At 42.2% G+C, this 21,541-nt stretch overlaps 2 protein-coding genes across 10 annotated transcripts in view; both read right to left on the bottom strand.

Annotated features, from left to right (window-relative positions):
* Positions 1-532: 532 nt before the first annotated feature.
* On the bottom strand, positions 533-14,345 carry LOC100135849 (low-density lipoprotein receptor). The gene is made up of 19 exons (XM_021558198.2): positions 14,207-14,345; positions 14,046-14,106; positions 8,075-8,200; positions 7,828-7,950; positions 7,273-7,650; positions 7,015-7,137; positions 6,784-6,906; positions 6,482-6,601; positions 5,990-6,115; positions 5,695-5,866; positions 5,318-5,545; positions 5,084-5,202; positions 4,830-4,969; positions 4,553-4,694; positions 4,130-4,273; positions 3,767-4,015; positions 3,552-3,626; positions 3,255-3,418; positions 533-3,118 (listed from the first exon to the last, which is right to left on the bottom strand). The coding sequence occupies exons 2-19, from the start codon at positions 14,101-14,103 to the stop codon at positions 3,086-3,088; spliced, it is 2,643 nt and encodes an 880-aa protein (XP_021413873.2). The 5' UTR covers positions 14,104-14,106; positions 14,207-14,345; the 3' UTR covers positions 533-3,085.
* A 5,430-nt stretch (positions 14,346-19,775) lies between these two features.
* Positions 19,776-21,541, bottom strand: part of LOC110486526 (transcription activator BRG1) — a 28,439-nt gene continuing 26,673 nt past the window's right edge. For 7 of the 9 annotated variants that reach the window (XM_036941248.1, XM_036941249.1, XM_021558192.2 and 4 more), the window contains 2 exons: positions 20,959-21,095; positions 19,776-20,653 (listed from right to left, as the gene is read on the bottom strand). In XM_036941248.1, coding sequence (XP_036797143.1) covers positions 20,621-20,653; positions 20,959-21,095 — 170 coding nt within the window. In that variant the 3' untranslated portion in view covers positions 19,776-20,620. The remainder of the gene's footprint in view (positions 20,654-20,958; positions 21,096-21,541) is intronic. The other 2 variants (XR_005035566.1, XR_005035565.1) reach the window with 2 other exon arrangements.

Below are 21,541 nucleotides of genomic sequence, written 5' to 3'. Positions count from 1 at the left end.
GGAATGGAGTTGTATGTGTGTTTGTATGTTTTTTATGTATTTACTGTATATCCATAAGTACAGGCGTGACTGTGTGTGTGTGTGTGTGCGCGTGTGTGTGTGTGTTTTCTTGGTATGTTATCATTTATCCCCCCTTCACAGCCATGAACTTTGTCTACAGTAGGGAGCCTGCTGCCAGGACACATAGACAGTTTGACCTGAGCGATATAGCCTGAGACCTCATTTCTTTCTTGGATGCTGTTCCTGTTATTCTTGGACACTGTTTTTTAAGGCTGCCACCACAATCTGCAAAATTGTTTCAGTTGGAGATTTGTGCTGTAAAAAGTGTTCTCTTGAAGTGTTCTTGTGCAGTAGCTTTGACATAAACTGGTGTCATTATGACTTTGTAGACCAGAAAGCCCGTGGCAATATGACATGAAGATGAGATATTGCAGTCTACATATGGAAAGAAAGTACCCATACACACTACCTCCCAGCTTGAACAAAAAGTAGGCCTACGTCCCGTCAATAAATAATCAGATCTGTGCAGAAACAGAGTGCTCCTTTTTCTTTATTTAAGACAAAAACAAGCTCACACTAAAAATCAGTCGTTTGAGTCCATATAATTAAACACAATAAATCAACATAGTCCGGAAATATAAAACACCTGTGTGATTTGTGTATTTACAATCATACAATTTCATAAATAAATACATCATACCTCCCATGCTTCTGTCAGGAATTACAGAACGTTTGTGTTATTCAACAGGCTGTCATCCTGCTAATGTAATAGCCATTGGTAGTGCCCTTATTATCTAAAAGGTTAAAGAAATGTAATTCCGGAAACATTTAATTCTCAAATTAGTGCTAAAAATCTGATGGAATTATAAAGTATAATAGATCTATGTGAAAGGTGACTATTTTGAAACTACTAAAGCATCTCAATATGAATTAATTCTGGAAAACCAAAGGCAGTAAACACAATTAACACAGTTAACTTGTAACCTGTATTTTGTGTAGGTATGACACATTTACAACACAAAAAGGCTTATCAGACCAAAACGTCAGGCTTCAAGTAAAGTACCAATCAGAGTGTAATGATTCTAAAATAAACATAAGCATTTATTTATGTACATCAAATGTTTAACGGTGTACAAATTCTACACTGGGACATCATGACCAATTTTTTTAATGAATATTTACAAACACATTATGAACATAATATTTACATATTCATGATCTGCACTGTTGATGTTAGTTAACACACATTTCTGGATTTATTGCATATGGCTATTGAATTAAACAATATGTTTAGTCCCAACCCCACAGAAAAAAAACACAACAGAAACATAAACAAAAACTTTCACTGACTCAACAATAATGTCTTTGTTAGACTTAGGCCATATATAATTACCCAAACTCTCTGTCTGTCTAATACCTGTAACACTGTGACATCCTCAAGGTCAAACACATTTAATTGTAAACAGTTAGACACATTCATTTCCCTCTGATCTCAGAGAAAGAGGTGTCAAACATTGTGGCCTAAAGCCACCTCAACACTATCATGAGTATTTGACTAAATCATCTGGTTAAAAGGTTATCAGCATGATATATAATGCACTTGGGTGGCTTCTATTCCAGTACCTAGAACTGTCATAATCAGTTTTTACAAATAAATCTCTCTCTCCAGTAAACAATGCTGTGAAAACCATTAAAAGGCAACTTGTGTTTCTGAACCTGAATGAAGACATGATTTGCTACACTCTTAGAATAAAGGGTTTTAAAATGGTTCAGCTGTCCCCATAGTAGAACCCTTTTTGGTTCCTGGTAGAACCCTTTTGAATTCCATGTATAATCCTCTGTGGAAAGGGTTCTACATGGAACCAAAAAGGGTTCTTCAAATGGTTCTGCTATGGGGACAGCCCAATAACCCTTTAAGGTTCTAAATAGCACCCTTTTTTCTAAAAGTGTAGTCTGTGCACTACTGTTGCATGAACAATGAACATGGTTTAAGTCTTTCTGTCATAGAATAATTACACAATTATATACTGCTTTCACACAGTTGGGCTGAAAGAAAGGGAAGCTTGAGAAGGAGTGAATGACAGAAAGTAAGACAATGGAGAAAATGAGAAAGATACATCTCAGACAGACTGTCGTAAATCTACTGTCTTGGCTTGCAATTAAACACCATATTAGGGAAATTGAATGTTCCCACAGCAATAGTGTTAGAAATACAGTATAAGTGTCAGTGTGTTTTAACCGTCCATTTGGATAGTGCACCACTAGTGAGGCAATGTGGACGATTGATATAAAAAGACTTTGACTTTGTCCCTGTCTGTTGATGATACAGAGGTAAAATTGGCTCATTTATAGAATTCAAGACGACATTCACTATCAAAGGGTTTCATTTCAACAGGTGGCTCAGGTGTTATCAGATATCAGATTTGGATATTAAAACAATTCAGGAACAAAGAAATGAGTCTAGACATAGTAAAAGATATGATCCGCTCATTATTTCTCAACATTTTGTCAGTCTCAGAAATAAGTCAAATAAATACCTACGTTATTTACAATACCTCATTTCTGAATTCTAATTCTAGAGCGATTTTTCTCAATTGTAAGTGGTGTTAAATAAAGTTGCAGTCACCTCATATCAAGGGCACTTCTTCACAAACACAAAACACTCAAATATTACAATTACATTACTGTTCTTTCATAATGGGGTTCAGCGTCTGAACAGTCTTGCATTTGTTAAACAATTCACAGTTCAGACAAATCGTCTGAGAAAAATACTACGGTGTAGAATTGGCCAATAAAACTCCAGCTTGGTGGAGATGAGTTGGTGGTCTCTTATGGCTCTGGATTGTACACAAATGGGCAAGAAAGACACATGACTGAGAAATCTTCCTCCTTTTCTTTCTTTCTTTGTCTTTGAGCATACAGTGGTTTGGTCAGCGGTATGACACTTTCTCTGCCTTCTCATGTCTTTGAGGTTGTGAGGTAAAAAAAACAAGATTGTCCAGGTAGCTTATATAAAATGTCTCTCTTACTCTTCTGCTCTCTCCTCTTAAAGTGTTTGTGTTGGCAGGGAACGGCAGCACTACGGTCAAGCCTCATCATCAAGACTCACAATCTGTCTCTGAGGGGAAGGAAACAAAGAGGAATACATTAGGTCACTGATCTACAGCTACTGTACAACATACCATAGGCTACATATGCTAATACAAAAACACAAGCAAGTGACATTGAGTGTGTATGACAGATTGGCCTCTTACCGGTGGGTAGGAGTAGCCGTCTGGACTGTGGCTCCTGCATATGTGCACCTGGTCTTCAGTGGTCTTCTGGTAGACTGGGTTTTCAAAGTGAATGGTGTTGGTGTTCTTCAGCCTGTAGTTCCTCCACAGCAGCACGGCACCAAAGGCCACCAGACACACAATGGCTGAGAGACAGAGAGAGAGAGAGACATAAAGGTCAGAGGGGATTTGTTGATGCTAAAGTGGGGTTTTAACGTCATTGGTGTGTAATAATCATGCTAACTGTGTGTCTAAGTCAGTGATGTTAAAGCAACTTACCTATAGGCAGCGCGATGTATAAAGCTGCAGGGGTTGAAGGGGCTGTGGGTATAGCAGCAAATTCATGGCGGATGTCTGAAGGGCAAAACAAGAACAATTTAGATCAATGATACACCATGTCAAAGTGTGATGTTCCAGGAAAGTTTTATCTTTCAAAATATTAATTGCTGATAACTCCTGCATTTAATGAGAGCACACATTTAAGTCGTGCTTACCCTTAGTGGTGACTTGAGGCACTGTGGTAGTCTGGGCCTGGGGGATCCTGGGTGTATCTGGCTGGGCAGGCTGGGGGTTGCGTGGCACAGGCTTGGTAGTGCGGGGAGGCGCAGGCGTAACTGTGGTAGCGATGATGCGGGCCTTAGTGGTGGCGCGGGCTGGAGGTGCAGGGGAGGTGTGGGCGGGTGCCGGTGGGGGGTTGGGTGGGGGAACAATGGGCTTGACTGGAGTTGCAGGTGTTGGTGCAGCTGGTCAATATACAGATAACACTTAGGTTAGAGATTATACAGGAAGCAAGGGATCATATATTTCCCCTGAGTTATGCCACATAGAGAGACTGAGGGTGCTAGCTAGATATATACCTGGTACACATTTCCTCATGTCTTTGGCCAGCAGCATGTTGTCAGGGCATGCACAGGTGTACTTGGGGGAATGTATGCCCACCTGGGGGGCTGCCAGACACATGAACTCACAGCCTCCGTTGGCCACCTTGCACCAGTCCCTGCCTGGAGTGGGGCAGAGGGGAGGAGGGGATTAAGTCTGGGGACTGGTTTGTCTCAATAGAAAGCACATTGCTATTGCTATGCTACTGCAGCATTGTAACTTAATTGTAATAGTCTGAGGCTGCAGACACAAAAATAGCACTTTGAATAAAATGCATCCCTGACGTGCAACCGTTACGCCAAAACATATTGGTTCCTAACTCTATGGCTACTCTTGCATAAACAAACTACTGATCTAACTAACTATGGGAAGATTAAAAAGCTGAGAGACCTGATACATACCAGTTGGCTGTTTGAGGTTGTGGTACAACACAATGTCCTCTGGGGATACCAGGTGCTCTGCCACAGGCTTGATGTCCCTGCCTGTCACACGGTTGGCACTCAGAATGGCATTGTTGCTGACATCTGTCCAAAACACTCTTTCCTACACACAGAATACACAGTACTCCATTTAAACATTTCTCATCTCTGCATAAACATATGAAATACATATGGTGATTTTCCGACTTATTTTCATAGTGCCTCATTTAAAAGTTAAAGTTGTAATTTTGGCACTCACCTCAAACACAGTGATGCCTAGGGGATGGGCTAGCCTGTGTTCATCTATAATGAGTGTCCTTCGGCCGCCACCCTGGACGTCGATACTGGAGAGGGTGTGCAGCTTGGAGTCCACCCAGTACAGCCGCTGGTTCAGCAGGTCTGACCAGGGGATAGGACAAGAGAAACTAGTCAGACCAGAGTGACCATGCAGAAACACACAATTATGCATGCGCACCCTCACACACAAAGGTAGGAAGTTATGAAAGTGCTCACCAAGGGTGATTCCATTGGGCCACACAATGTTGTCTGTGACCAGAGCAGCACGGTCTCCTCCATTCAGACCTCCCTTCTCAATCTTGGCTGGAGTTCCCCAGTCAGTCCAGTACATGAAACTAGAAGGGCAGTAGAACACATTTATTGAAGCATGTCATCATTCAACAAATATCCTGTGTAGGCTCAATGTTTCAGTCATTGTGCTCAATCCTGAAGCCAATGTGTGATACCTACTTGCTGTGGGGGTCGACCACAATAGCGCGGGGCTTGGCCAGGTCATTCTGGAAGAGAGTCTTGCGACGGCTCCCGTTGGCGGTTGACACAGAGATGCTGCTGCGGATACTGTCGGTCCAGTAGATGTTGCCGTGGACCCAGTCAAAGGCGATGCCCTCCGGACCTTCGATGTCGCTGTCAATCACAACTTTGTGTTGCGCTGTGTCTGCAGCCAAGTCCATTGATGTGCTGGATTGTAGGAGAAGGGTGGAAAATAGAGAGAAAATATATTTATTATACCATCATCGTCATTCTAATCATCATCATCAAGATATCACTGGGAGCAATAGGAAACAACAGGGCTCTATGGATAAAGGTAACATGGAAGCTTTGCTCACCTGTAGATCTTCTTCTGGGAGAGGTCAGACCAGTAAATCTCCTTGGCAACCATGTCCATGTCCAGAGCCACTGCATTCTTCAGGTGGGGGATGACACGCGTGTACTCACTCTTGTCCAGTGTCATCTTCCTCACCTCATGGCGATTGGTGAAGAACAGATAGGCTACAGTGCCTGTGTGATCAGACGAGAGAGTATCGTTCCAATAACTGCAATGCATGACCCATGACATTTAAATAAACTTGATCAAAACATGAGCTAAGTAAGCATTCAGTCTTTCTTAGGACCAATACTTACCGATGGCCTTGCAGGCTTTGGTCGCTGGGTCGACCTGGTAGCCCTCCTCACACTCGCACTTGTAGCTGCCCATATTATTGACACAGATCTGACTGCAGATGTCTGGGTTGGCACACTCATCGATATCTGTGGGAAGAGGTACAGGACAGATATGACGTCTGTGTGACTGGCACAGTGTTGGAGAAGGTAAACGGTGGCATAGGGTCAGACAAAGGGGGTGTGACAGTAACAGCACTGAGTCATCATGGCTCCACAGGGAAGTGGTCCAGTCAGGACAGAGACCTTCTCACCCCACTAGCACCAGCTTACACTGCCATACAGGGTTGAACTAAGGCAAAGGTATCAATGGGCACATCGCCTGGCTCTAGGCCTAAAGGATGTACAGTCTGAAGTCCACATTGGCACGGACATCAGATCCAATATGGCTGCTGATTGAGCCAACTTTTTGAGCTCTGTGGACACACATGCAGCTACAGTGGTAAGGAGTTTTACCTTCACAGCGTTTCTTGTCTGTCAGGTAGTAGCCGGTGGGGCATTGGCACTCATAGCCGAACTTCAGGTCATTGCAGATGTGTGAGCAGCCGCCATTGTTGTACAGGCACTCGTTGGAATCTGCAGGGAGGGTTAGAGGAGAGAAAAGTGACAGTTCAACACCAGTCCACAGCTCCTTCTTTCTTTCAGCAACCACAGCTAGATAACATTCCCATTGTTTCCATCCAACTCATTTTACGTGAGAAGCTAACCATAGGCAAAACAACATTCCCCCTAAGTACATGTTCCATCTTCATACTCACCACACTCTCTGAGAGGCTCATCTGACCAGTCCCTGCAGTCACGCTGCTTGTCACACACCTTCTCCATGCTGATGCACTCCCCACTACGGCACTTAAACCTGGTGGGACCCTTGCAATGGCTCACTGTGGAGGAGAGGAGAGTGTGACTATAACACAAAGGTAGTATTACCATCCCAGTAGGTCACAGTAGTAGAAGCAGAGGTAGTAGCTTTATGTGGGGCAAGAGCCTACCATTGACACAGCCCATTTCATCACTCAAGTCTCTGCAGTCGTACTGGCGGTTACATTGGCGACCGCCGTGGATACAGGTGCCATCACCGCATTGGAACTCATCGGGGCGGCAGGTGATGTGGCCTATGGAGAGAAGGAGAGATTGAGAGGTCAGTCATAAATCCATATGCAACTTACATATTAAAGACAGAAAATATTAAAGCGAATATAGCTAACAGAAGTAATAAAAGGGTAATAAGAGAGAGGGAATGTACTCACTACAGTTGGTCTCGTCAGAGCGATCCAGGCAGTCGAATCCTCCATCACATTTCCAGCTGCTGTGGATACACTCCCCGCTGCCACATTGGAACTCCCGAAGGGAGCAGGGCTTGGGGGCACCCCCAGGGGCTCGCGTCCCACAGTTCTGGGGCCACTCGTCAGAGCCATCCGAGCAGTCAGCGTCTCCGTCGCAGGCCCACAGGCGCGGCACACATACAGAGTTGTTGCACTGGAAGGAGGTGGAGCTACAGGTGGTGGGTGGGCAGGAATCCTCGTCGCTCCCGTCATCACAGTCCAACTCCTCATCACACACAAAGGAGGCCGACACACACTGGCCGTTACTGCAGTGGAATTTGTTATCTGTGCAGTGCTTGGGCGCTGTGGGAGGAACAGAGATGCGTGTGTTAGAGGGGAGCCTCATTTGTCAGGCTTATATCAGTTGGGAAAGAATGGGACTGAGAAGGAAAAGAGAGAGTAGATGAGAGAAGGGGAAATGTTGGGAGGTAAGTTGGGGAGAAAGGTACAATAGAGAGTGGAGAAGACAGGACCACTTACCACAGCTCTCCTCATCAACTCCATTCTCACAGTCTGCTTTGCCATCACAGAGCCAGGTACTGGGAACACACTGGTTCAGATGTCCACCACAGCTGAACTCTGTGGTTCTGCATGTTCTGGCCGCTACAGATGCAACCGAAAAGAGAGAACAACCATCAGTGACTGAAACTGAAAAAGATGTTGAACTAGAAGTGTGGTTCAATCCTCTGTTGTATTCCTATTAGCTACGGCGGTATGTGTTACTCACAGCAGGTTCCGGGGAGCTCGTCAGTTCCATCTCCACAATCATCTGTGTCATCACACACCCATCTCAGCGTAATGCACTTCCCGTTCCCACACAGGAACTGCCCGATCCCGCATACTGTCTCTGTGTCTATAAGGGAAAAACACACGTACCCACACGATCAGTCCATGACTATTCATTCTGGTGAACAACAAAATGTCAAAATCAAAATGGGCTTTAAGGAGCATTTAACTGAATAACATTTACAACCGCGGATACATTGTATAATGGGACAATAAATCTCTCATGAATGAAACCAATTGCTGTTCTACAGTGCCTTGCGAAAGTATTCGGCCCCCTTGAACTTTGCGACCTTTTGCCACATTTCAGGCTTCAAACAAAGATATAAAACTGTATTTTTTTGTGAAGAATCAACAACAAGTGGGACACAATCATGAAGTGGAACGACATTTATTGGATATTTCAAACTTTTTTAACAAATCAAAAACTGAAAAATTGGGCGTGCAAAATTATTCAGCCCCCTTAATACTTTGTAGCGCCACCTTTTGCTGCGATTACAGCTGTAAGTTGCTTGGGGTATGTCTCTATCAGTTTTGCACATCGAGAGACTGACATTTTTTCCCATTCCTCCTTGCAAAACAGCTCGAGCTCAGTGAGGTTGGATGGAGAGCATTTGTGAACAGCAGTTTTCAGTTCTTTCCACAGATTCTCGATTGGATTCAGGTCTGGACTTTGACTTGGCCATTCTAACACCTGGATATGTTTATTTTTGAACCATTCCATTGTAGATTTTGCTTTATGTTTTGGATCATTGTCTTGTTGGAAGACAAATCTCCTTCCCAGTCTCAGGTCTTTTGCAGACTCCATCAGGTTCTCTTCCAGAATGGTCCTGTATTTGGCTCCATCCATCTTCCCATCAATTTTAACCATCTTCCCTGTCCCTGCTGAAGAAAAGCAGGCCCAAACCATGATGCTGCCACCACCATGTTTGACAGTGGGGATGGTGTGTTCAGCTGTGTTGCTTTTACGCCAAACATAACGTTTTGCATTGTTGCCAAAAAGTTCAATTTTGGTTTCATCTGACCAGAGCACCTTCTTCCACATGTTTGGTGTGTCTCCAAGGTGGCTTGTGGCAAACTTTAAACAACACTTTTTATGGATATCTTTAAGAAATGGCTTTCTTGCCACTCTTCCATAAAGGCCCGATTTGTGCAATATACGACTGATTGTTGTCCTATGGACAGAGTCTCCCACCTCAGCTGTAGATCTCTGCAGTTCATCCAGAGTGATCATGGGCCTCTTGGCTGCATCTCTGATCAGTCTTCTCCTTGTATGAGCTGAAAGTTTAGAGGGACGGCCAGGTCTTGGTAGATTTGCAGTGGTCTGATACTCCTTCCATTTCAATATTATCGCTTGCACAGTGCTCCTTGGGATGTTTAAAGCTTGGGAAATCTTTTTGTATCCAAATCCGGCTTTAAACTTCTTCACAACAGTATCTCGGCCCTGCCTGGTGTGTTCCTTGTTCTTCATGATGCTCTCTGCGCTTTTAACGGACCTCTGAGACTATCACAGTGCAGGTGCATTTATACGGAGACTTGATTACACACAGGTGGATTGTATTTATCATCATTAGTCATTTAGGTCAACATTGGATCATTCAGAGATCCTCACTGAACTTCTGGAGAGAGTTTGCTGCACTGAAAGTAAAGGGGCTGAATAATTTTGCACGCCCAATTTTTCAGTTTTTGATTTGTTAAAAAAGTTTGAAAAATCCAATAAATGTCGTTCCACTTCATGATTGTGTCCCACTTGTTGTTGATTCTTCACAAAAAATACAGTTTTATATCTTTATGTTTGAAGCCTGAAATGTGGCAAAAGGTCGCAAAGTTCAAGGGGGCCGAATACTTTCGCAAGGCACTGTATTTATTTCTGGGAAGCACACAAACCAGATGCTTTCCCGAGAGGACACTGTATATAGCTGCACATTGATCTGGTACTTGTACTCCTGGCAAAGTACGCAAATTAGACACTTTCCCGAGAGGGGTTGCGTGGCAAGCCAAGCCCATGGCACTACAAAGCCTTAGCAGGATAGGACAACCAGTGGTACCAGTGGTATTTCTCTGCTTTATCATCTACAGGTCAGTCAAGAACACAATACATTATTTCAACACCTGTATCCTGACATAATAAACCACAGGAAAAGGAAAACGTGTCTGTTTTCTGTAACTCTGTGGATGTTATCTGAGGCAAATACTTGAGCAGACCATAAATCAGAATATATAGAGTTAAAACAAAAGTGCTAGAGCAGGTTGCATCTTCTGGGTCTCATTTCCCAGCTTGCAGTCATACAGTATGTGACAGTGAGTGGTGGAGGGGATGGCTGTTCGGTGGGCTATGGCAGGGATGCTGGTAACACATCAACAAAGAGGTAGGGGGATGTGTGGGAGAGGCCCATTATGACCCTCTCCCTCAACATACACACATATACATGTACAGACACATGCAAATTCCAACCTGCCTATAGAGGAGGAATGTGGAGAATCTACAACTCAAACACACTGACACATGCACACACACACACTAATTTTACACCTGCCATTGGTAGTGGAGAATGTACATTTTTGTCAGTAATTGGGTGGTGGTGACTGAAGACAAATGAGAAGCATCTTCATTATCCTCCATGCTGTTCTGAATGCTCTTCATCCATCAAACAAAGACCTTCTAGACCTCCTACAGCTCTCCACCCAACCCCCTATCTATATCACCCTAGTTAGTGAACTGGAAGAATCAATTAAGACACTGTACTGTACATCAGTGCCCCTGGCCACAGAGATGACTCACAGCAGTGTCCAGATGCCACTGGGAATTTCTTATCCTGCACTTAGGCCTTAAAACACTGGATGGACACCTGTTTCTGATAGGAGCCAAAGGGAGGAGCTAGACCAATGGGAGGAGCTTGAATCACACCACTGGTAGCTGATTGGGTCAAGCGGAAGGTTTGCATGATAATAACAGTAGAGACAATAGTGGGCTAGGTACTCTTTTCACTGACCACTGAGGATGGATTTTCAAAACAGGACAGTTCCTGGGTGAGGTTTCTCACCAACAGTTTCAGTTGCAGGAACAATAATACCTACTGAATTGCACTACCATGTTATTTCAAGAATGTAAATAAGGGAATTTGGAAAGATTTAACAATTTATGCTCATTTAACAGAAGGCTCATAGTTTGGCCTACATTTTCTTTACTGAGATATTTTGGTCATAAACTGTGACAGTGCAGTTCTGTTGCTTTTCATTCCGTTCTATTCAACAGATGTCAACAGCAGATCTGGGAAAGTGGATGGAAATTAAATGGGGAAATCTAGTACAGATATGACTCTGTGAACAAACAGTATGAACATGAGAAGTCAATGTCCTCATTCACCATGTCTCCACAGCTGAACAGGTTAATGCCATTCCAGTTCTGGACCCAGCTGTCCCCATATAAGAGTGTACTATGGGTGGGACCCTCTTCCATGTGCACTCCCTTTCTTTAAAGGTTTTATCATTAGTGACTTTAATCTTATCTTACCTGGTTGTCTTATCTATAGAGTTCCCTTGTCAGTGAACAAGACTAGCCACAAAATAAGAGCAAAACAACAAGTGAATGAATACCCACACAACTGAGAGAGAACATAAAAGAATACCCAGATGTGATCACATTTCACACTGCCATCCCTTGGAAAACAGTTAGTGTTCTAGTAACTCACACAATATGACCCTCTAGGGCCAGGTGAGTATATTGACTTAATACCTGCAAACTCTAATTAAAAGCTGTCAACGTCTCTGTCTCTCTTTATCATGTCCACCTGTCCTCATTCTCAGAGAGAAATGATGGTCAGATGCAGGCGAATGCCCTGCCTTCAATAACATTTGGTTAGGCTTAAAGTTCAGTCCATCAAAGGCTCGGACTGACAAGGTTTACTGATTAACCTTGGGGAGAAATGCAACGTGGCATGCTTGTTTGTCTGTCCTCTGATGTGTGGTGTGTTTAATTGATCTTCCGTTCTCTATCAGGACAAGCTGGAGGAGAGGAAACAGCTCTGCCCACTGTTTGATGAGCTATTGAAGCTGGCTAATAAAGTAAAAATATCTTCATATGACACTTAGAAGGCATGAACATGGTTCACAGATAGCATGATAAAGTGATTTGCACAGGCTTACAGTTAATCAGTACCACTTTCTAAATAGGTGATGGAACAGATATGTTGATATGTTGAACCAATATGTTGGAATGTTGCCTCAAGAGGAATACTGAAAAGTCATGCTTTGTGGAGGTGGGCAAGAGGGATTCCTTTAATTCTCAGGGTGGCCCACCACAATGATGTCATAGGGCCATCAATGCATCATGAAAGAGTCAAAAACATGAGTGAACACCAGAGAATCTAGATTGCAATGTGACTGGTTATTGCATCAATTGAGAACACATTTAGTCTATTGCAGCCTTGCTATGTAGCCTAATTATACAATAACTCACTTGTAATCTGCTGTACCTGAATTGGGAAGATTTTTGCACTTTAAAGCTAGAATGAGCAGTTGAAAAAAATAAAGCAACACCCCGCCTCTGTTTTGGTAAAAAGCTGAGGGATAGGCCTGAAGAAATGTAACCTCTCTCAAATTCATAGACACAGCCAGACTATAGATGCAAGGACTGACCATCCAGGATATCAAAATTATAATTTGAACCATGTTTTGAGACTATGCATGGTTTGTTTACATTTAGCCTATATTGTTTACAAACATTGGAGGGAAAAAAACGCATATATTTTGGGTTCTGATGGTGTACAACAGCTGGACTAAGCTCATTAGGTATGTATAAGTGGCACAGCAGTCTAAGGCACTGCATCTGAGTGCTAGAGGCATCACTACGGTCCCTGGTTTGATTCCAGGCTGCATCACAGCTGGCCATGATTGGGAGTCCCTAAATTGGTCGAGCATCGTCCGGGTTTGTCCAGGGTAGGCCGTCATTGTAAATAAGAATATGTTCTTAACTTACTTGTCTAGTTAAATAAAAAATATAATCAATGGGTGTATATATAATTAGGTAGATACCCATAAACTTCTAATCATTGCGCTAATACTAGTTAGCATTGGCTCGCTAAACTACCTCAAACTTCCTTCATACTGGCCAATGGTATCCACGAGTTCATCTGACTCCGACTCTTTACTTCCCAGTAAATAGCCCCATTGGCAAAATCCCGTACTATCCCTTTAATTTATAAATACTAAAATTGATGTAGCAATGAAGGATTATAGCTTTAAAATAACAATAGCCTACTAACAACATAATTGTCTTACACAAAAAAAGTATTGCACAATAGCGCAAAAATGTAAACTGCTACTCTTCTCAACATGCACTACAACGCAAACATAATTTAGCTTCGACCCGGCTCCTATACCACAACAAGCTTTCGGAAACGTCTCGTTGCACATTCTCAAATCTGATTGGCCACGGAATCTCATGGCCAACAACAAATCAGAGGCAGTGAACGTAGTTAAATCATACAAATGCCGGTAAAAATAGATCATGTAAATGTATCTAAAGGTAAATGTGAGTGCAATGACGAAATAAATAATCGCCTACGGATTGTGTTCTGATAATAATAATAAACTATTTGTGTTGCACATTATCGCAGCTTCTTCAAGATGCAACACAAATTTGACCTACATTCTACAAATAACTAGCCCCCTCCCCCGTCGTGATGCATCAGGCGATGTCCAAGAGTGGGCTATTTAAACATTTCAAATCGATTGATAACTGCCATTTACGATAGACATAATATTTAACAAGAAGGTAGGCTATGTTTAAAAATATACTTACTTTGCCACTATGCATTAATGGAACAAATAACAAATAAGCCAACTGAATTGGAAATTATTCCCGAAGTTTACGATACACTAGAGTAGACCTATGTTAGAATAAAGATACTTACTTGTTTGGACAACACAGCAAGCCAGGAACACCAACAGCACGCACAGCAGCCGCCCCATAGTCTGCAGCCAAATTGTTCAAATTATTTACACTTTACTCTGACTGTCAATAAGGTACAATGACACAGCTATGACAATGTATATGATATGGTTATTCATTTACCAAGTTAAAACGATTGTTTTATTTTAAAGTCACTGCTTCCAAGCTATTCAGTTCCTCTGCTCTTATGTTCTGGATTAAGATGCGCTTGGGACGAGAGGTTAGGCAAGGATGCTCCTGACAGTGTAATCGTGTTTGGCAACATCAGAGCAATTTCAATGTGGTCCAGGAGTGGGCTGGAACGGGAGGAGCCCAAGAAGCATAGGGCGGGGTTTGGAGTGGTGTGATCTCTGGAATACAGAGAGCCTCACTATCGAAAGGCGTGTCTCCAGACGCTCCATTTTACTACTGTTTAACCCTTTGTGTGTGCGTGTGTGTCTGTGTGTCTTGAGTTCATTCTTAAAGCTCCATGCATGAACCGAACACACACACACACACATACACACACACACACACACACACACACACACACACACACACACACACACACACACTAGAGGGGGGCCTAGACATACCAATATTTGTCTATAAACTCGTTCTGACAGGCGCTTCTAAGTATTCAAAAGCAGGATCTCCCTGGTCAAAACAATGGATAAAGATTGTTTGAAGTTTTGGTCAAAACATATCTGCTTGCTTTTCCGTGGAGTTGGTAAAAGTGGTAACTATAAAGGTGATTCTTAATAGTGATAGTTTTACTGAGATATGTAGAACCTATCTTGTGACATTTTGATAAAACTGTACATTTTCATGACTCAGCTCAATCCAGACACAAACAGAAAATGACATAGGGACAACCTCGAGGAACCCCAACAGCCTATGAAATACAACAGCACTGAGTTTGGGGAGAGAAGAAAAATAAATAGGATGTTAGTGAACCAAACAATAAGCACAGAACATGTGATCAGATCTATCATGATGGCCTTGAGGACTAATTCTCTTCTAGTTTGTACTTGCTCTATTTTTAATATTGATCTATCCAATGTCCATCAGTGTACAATGACGCACCATCTCTTATACAAAACACAAAAATGCCACAGCCAAACGACTGTGCTTTTCCCTCATGGTCAGAGCAGCAACGCGTGACAACACAAATAATAGCAAAACAAGAAGTCAAACTGCTCTAGTTCTCATGGGTCTGCTGCACCGACCAGTATTAGTATGACATCCTGCCATGCCTCTGTCAACCAGTAACTGACTACAGCTCCCTATCTTATTTCGGACCAAATAGAACAAGCTAAAAACTGTAATCTAATAGTGGCTTCACATCAGAGTTGAGGATCTCGCTACACAGAGTAGCTGGAAATAAGATGGCAGGAGAAGCCAAGGCTTTGATGATGACAGCAAATTATATAGCTATTACCCTCTCCTTCTGAAGCAATGGTGTTTTATTTAGTAACAGGGAGTGGTAACACAGATGTAATCAAGATTATGTCAGACAGATTTGGATCATACTACACTACATCAAGATGAAAGAGTAACAATTCAATTTCATGTTACAATACCTTACAAAATAATCATTGCTAATTGGTTTTTACTCCAGGATTGAGATGTATTTCCTTCACATGGATTCTGAGAAAGCTAACCTAATATTTGAGACCATTAATAGGAGTTGACAGTCACACAACTCTCTGCCCTCTGGTGAGAGTGGGTCCTCTCAGTGACCGGCCCTTGAATAGCCCGCCATAGGGCATGAAAGCTTCTGAAACTGTGCAAAGGAGAACCACAGAAGTGCCTAATGAGACTGTCACTAATTGTGCTGCCCTCACTGCTCCCACTATTGGAATGCTGATTGAGCAGATATGTCTCATTGCAGGGAAAAGCTTTCTTCAGATACCATCTATTCAGTTTCCTATAAACACAGTCCTTAAAGAGCAGGAACAAAGCCATTAATTCAGAGTGGAGGTAAGGTGAGCATACTGTATCACTCCATCCTATTTTCACCTGAAACCAGAAAGTGCACCATCCCCACTGCCAACTAACCCATCTCTCCGCCCCCTACAGCATCTCACCATTTGCAGTCCCTCCCACTGCAGCCTATGTAAACAATGAAGACAACAGTGATGTAAAGTACTAAAGAAGGATTACTTTAAAGAACTTCTTAAATCATTTTTGGGGGTATCTGTACTTTACTATATATGTTTTTGACAACTTTTACTTCACTACATTCCTGATGAAAATTATGTACTTTTTACTCCATACATTTTCCCTTACACACAAAATGTATTTGTTACATTTTGAATGCTTAGCAGGGAAATGGTCAAATTCACACACGTATTGTATCAAGAGAACATCCTATGATCTGGCGGACATCCCAAACAAAAATCTAAGTTAATGAATAGGACTAAATAAAATCAAACTGTAAACGCACTTTAAATAAAGTTTGATTTGATTTAGTCCTATTCTTTACCTTCAATTTTTGGTTAAGATGGAGATGTGAATCCAACATATCAATTATTCATTTGCAGACAAACTGGAAATAAAGACAAACTAAACCAGTGGCACAGATGGAACTATCCAAGAAAAATATATTTCTCCTTCAAATTTTGATATTTGAATGTTGATAACATTGCAAATGCTATATAAGCCTATATAGCATCAATGGTGATATATATAATTTTGTATTTAACTAGGCAAGTCAGTTGAGAACAAATTCTTATTTATAATGACGGCCTACACCAGTCACACCAATTGTGTGCCGCCTTATGGGACTCCCAATCACAGCCGGGCTGTGATGCAGCCTGGCTTCAAATCAGGGTGTCTGTAGTGATGTCTTTAGCACTGAGATGCAGTGCCTTAGACAGCTGCGCCACTCAGGAGAATATGAGTGATAAAGTATGGTCACATTTAATTTGCTCTGTTAAACCTACCCTTTGGAATGATTTTGTTAGCAATAGTGAATCTAGGCTGAATAAAAATATAAACGCAACATGTGAAGTGTTGGTCCCATGTTTCATGAGCTGAAATAAAAGATCACAGATATTTTCCATTCACACAAAAATGCTTATTTCTCTCAAATTTTGTGCACAAATTTGTTTACATCCCTGTTAGTGATCATTTCTACTTTGCAAAGATAATCCATCCACCTGACAGTTGTAGCATACCAAGAAGCTGATTGAACAGCATGATCATTACACAGGTCCACATTGTGCTGGGGACAATAAAAGGCCACTCTAAAATGTCGCATAGCCATTGAAGAGGAGTGGGACAAAATTACACAGGCCATAATCAACAGCCTGATCAACTCTATGTGAAGGAGATGTGTTGCGCTGCATTAGGCAATTAGTGGTCACACCAGATACTGACTGGTTTTCTGATCCACGCGCCAACTTTTTTTAAAGGTATCTGTGACCAACAGATGCAGATCTGTATTTCCAGTCATGTGAAATCCATAGATTAGGGCCTCATTTATTTATTTAAATTGACTGATTTCCTTATATGAACTGTAACGCAGTAAAATATTTGAAATTGTTGCATGTTGCGTTTTTTATTTCTGTTCGGTGTATTTCATTTTTCAGGTGAAGATCCCTCAACAATCATTCCTATGACAGCCCATTGGTAGTAGTCAGGGACAAATAAGGTTTTTGTTTGGGATGAAGCAGGGCTGGGCTTGGTTACTACCCTGAATGGGAGACCAAAGGGTAACTGTAGACGGAAGGGGTTCTGCCCAGCCTGTTTTTTTTCTTCTGATAGTGGCTATAACTTTTAAAATCTGACATTGTTTTAAAGGTATTCTACGTATTTCATCTATGTTGGAATTTGGTTACCATGATAACATAATCCTGTGGTTGAAATTTCACCCTCAAAACAACAGTTTACAATGACAACTTTTTTCAAATCTAATGTGTTTTCCATGCAGATTCCACATCACAACACGTTGACAAATTACATTTGAACAACGTTGATTCAACCAGTTAGTGACCAGTGGGTTGGCTGGGAATGAGAGTCGTTTCTCCCTCACAAGAGAGGAGACATGAGAGTCAGATCAGGTTCCTCCAATTGCAGTAGAGCCTGTTGGACCAGTGATCCATCCTGACAGACCTGGAAAGCATATGCTGCGTAGACATCGGGTGCCTTGCACTAGATGCATTATAAAGTTAAAATGAGGAAAGCACAAGATTCTTGGCATGTAGCCTAGTCTGTTTCACGTGGAGGCCTTCACCTAGCAAACATCAGTCTGTAGACTACAGGGCAATCCATCACCAATCAACTGGAAGGACTGCCATTATTTATTTGCCAAGACCTGTCAAACTCCAGAAAAAATATGGCTCTAATATCTCAATACAAAAGCATTGTTTTATTTCTAATGGGAGGGAAGCATACCGCTTTTAGAATTGTTTTACAGTGTTTTGGCTTTGGACAACTGAATATATATTAAAATAACTACATTGTCCTCAAATGAGAGATTGTGTCCGACACTCAAGGTCACTTCTGTTGTAACCTTGCTATCCAGCTTCCTCTCGTATGTCACGAGTCTTGGAGATATGACAATGTGAGACAACTTGTGTAGATACATGTTGAAACATATAACCAACCACTGGTTGCAACCCCTCTGCCTTGCCCTCCACTCAACCCCTCAAGACAGCTCACATCCATGACACACCCCTTGTTCATAACAGACCGTCTCCTCTGCCTGCCTGCCTGCAAAGCAGTGAGAGGAACTGTTCCACTGGTGACTCGGTTCTTCCACCCCTGCGGTGAGCCAGCTGTAAATCCTGTACACTGATCTGTTCTCCTGGTTTCAACACTCACATTCTTGTCCATAATCCATATCTCTTCAGATTTCACCTCAACTTCACCACTCCTGACCATCATCCCTCCTAGCAAATAAGCTTTCTTATTGGAATGTATTTTTGATCAATGACAAAGTAAAAAAAACAACAAAATAAACTGGCCATGTTAACCCATAGGATAATAAGGCTAGTCAGAGGTTGGTCTCAGCGCAGTCAGAATCCCTGGCTTCATGTTTAATGTGGTGACGGTAGCTCTTCAGAGTCACTTGAAACGAGTCGACAAACCATTTGAGGAGAGAACGGACTCTACAGCAGATCCATTCAAAAACGTTCCACTGAAAAACGACTTTCCACACACACCAAAAAAAAGTATTTGTCCAGGTGTTATGACATGAGCCCATGGCTGGAACAAAGCAGTGTGAGGGGGAGCGGGAAAAAACAGCAGGGTCCTGAGTGACCTGAGGAAGAAGAAACTGGTGTGTATCTGAGATCAGAGGCATGGAAGCCCTGGCAGGATCTCACACATGCCCAGAGTAATACTGTTTGAAATACAACTGTGTGAGTGCTTACAAGCCTTTAAAAAGCACTGTGGCCTAAAATACTTAAACTGAACTATATAAATTATCCCAAACTAGCATTAATTTAGTAGTCAGCATGTTTACAGTTCAGACTCAAGGAGAAAATCTTAAACCTAAACATCAACAAAACACCTAAATCTTCAAACCGTGGCTTTTCATCCAGAGTACTGTTATCTGGTCAAGGTGAGAGGGCCATCTAGTGTACATACAAGATAACTACAATTTGTCAAAGATGGCTTAACAGTTCATTCTATTCAGCACATTTAGGATACAGCAATCAATCATGTGTAGTGCATAAAGTGAATAAAGACAACAGCAGATAGGAACGTTTAATTACGAGACACCTTTATTGTACTTTTTGGAATCCAGTGACACAGACGCGAGACAGAGTCCCGCCCTTCCCTTCTCACTTGTAGCCGGAGGAAGGCCTAAGGGGGAACGTACCGTTATCTCACTTGTATTCTTAAATTAAACAGAGATATAATAGAACGACACACCCAGGTGCATTTCCACAGACCAAACGACATGCATTCAGGGGACTTAGAAACCACAGCGACTCCGGTCACACAGCTCCATCTCAAAGGAAACAAAACGACAAAACAAACTCACTTAAAAAGTCAGCACTCTCTCCCTGTGGTCCACGATCAATCTGCTAATCAAACCCTGTCCACCTTAAATCACTTTCAGGAGAAAACAACAAGGCAAAAAGACATACAGTCCAGCTATTCATACCAGGATTGCTTAAATATGTAAGTGTTTTTTTTTTTGCTATCATTTTTTAATTTTTTTATTTGATGGTGTATTTTAATTATGGAATACATTTGTCTGACTAAAAATCATCTCATCTAGCTAAAACTAGGCCCCTCTCCACTGGCTTGTCTCCCTGCTATAGAATCTAGGTAAAACTAGGCCCCTCTCCACTGGCTTGTCTCCCTGCTATAGAATCTAGGTAAAACTAGGCCCCTCTCCACTGGCTTGTCTCCCTGCTATAGAATCTAGGTAAAACTAGGCCCCTCTCCACTGGCTTGTCTCCCTGCTATAGAATCTAGGTAAAACTAGGCCCCTCTCCACTGGCTTGTCTCCCTGCTATAGAATCTAGGTAAAATATATAAGTTCCAGTCGAGGGTCTCAGTGGGCCGTTGGTCCTCGCAGAACAGGAGTGGTTCAGTTCAGTTCTCCTCACTGCCGCTGGCCGAACCCGCCTGAAATAGAAGCCCGAAGAAAAAAACACTTAATCCTTCAACCCAATAAAACATATCTTATTGATCACCAGCCTAGTCTACTGTAGACGTTTAAGAAAACATTTCTGAAAACAATAAACGTAAGTGTTAAAGACAAATAAAAATACTGCTGGTTTGAGTTACACAAGTTAATCAGTGTTGCTAGACAGCCTTCAGTGCAGAGAGCTTAGAAGAGGTCAACTTCAGTCAGGACAGTAGACAGCTTCGAATGGAAGCTTAAATTGACAGTTAAGTAGTGTCTCAATGTATTTGTGCATGTGTCTTACCTCCTCCTGTTCCTCCTCGCTGTCGTCGTCGCTCACTACAGGTTTGGCCCGGGAGCCACGGCCCCTCCGGCGCTGGCCCTTCCCTCTGCCCTCCTTCTCCTTCCTCCCCAGCTTAATCTTCACCTTCACTGAACGAGCTGAAAGAGGCATGGACACAAATCCATGAGCTTACAATTCTTCAAAAGTTCAACAAAATATTCAATAGTTTAAAAGGGGCAATTCCTGATTGCAACATCTATTTTTTGACTTTTAAATGAATGATTTACACCCATTGATTCTTGAAGAATATAAGTTCTAAATGAGCTGAGTTAAATTGGCACATTCCACCAGAATCAAAAAATATAAACTTGTTTTACTCCTTTGTAAACAATGTAATTGTAAACAAACACTTAGGCCTCAAAACATGGTTAAAACTATAATTATGCATTCATAGCTCAGTCTATGAATTTGAGAGTGGTTTCAACAGCCCCACCAGTCAGCTATTCACCAGACACTGGTGGGAGGAGGGTGGGACACGTTGTTGCTTGAGCGGCAGATTGCCCTTTTAACAGTGGACTATGACACTAAGTGCATATGCTTTTAA

Source organism: Oncorhynchus mykiss, chromosome 13 (genome assembly GCF_013265735.2).
Source record: "Oncorhynchus mykiss isolate Arlee chromosome 13, USDA_OmykA_1.1, whole genome shotgun sequence".
Taxonomy (NCBI): Eukaryota; Metazoa; Chordata; class Actinopteri; order Salmoniformes; family Salmonidae; genus Oncorhynchus; species Oncorhynchus mykiss.
Note: the sequence above shows the minus strand (reverse complement) of the source record. Positions and strands in the feature narration are given on the sequence as shown.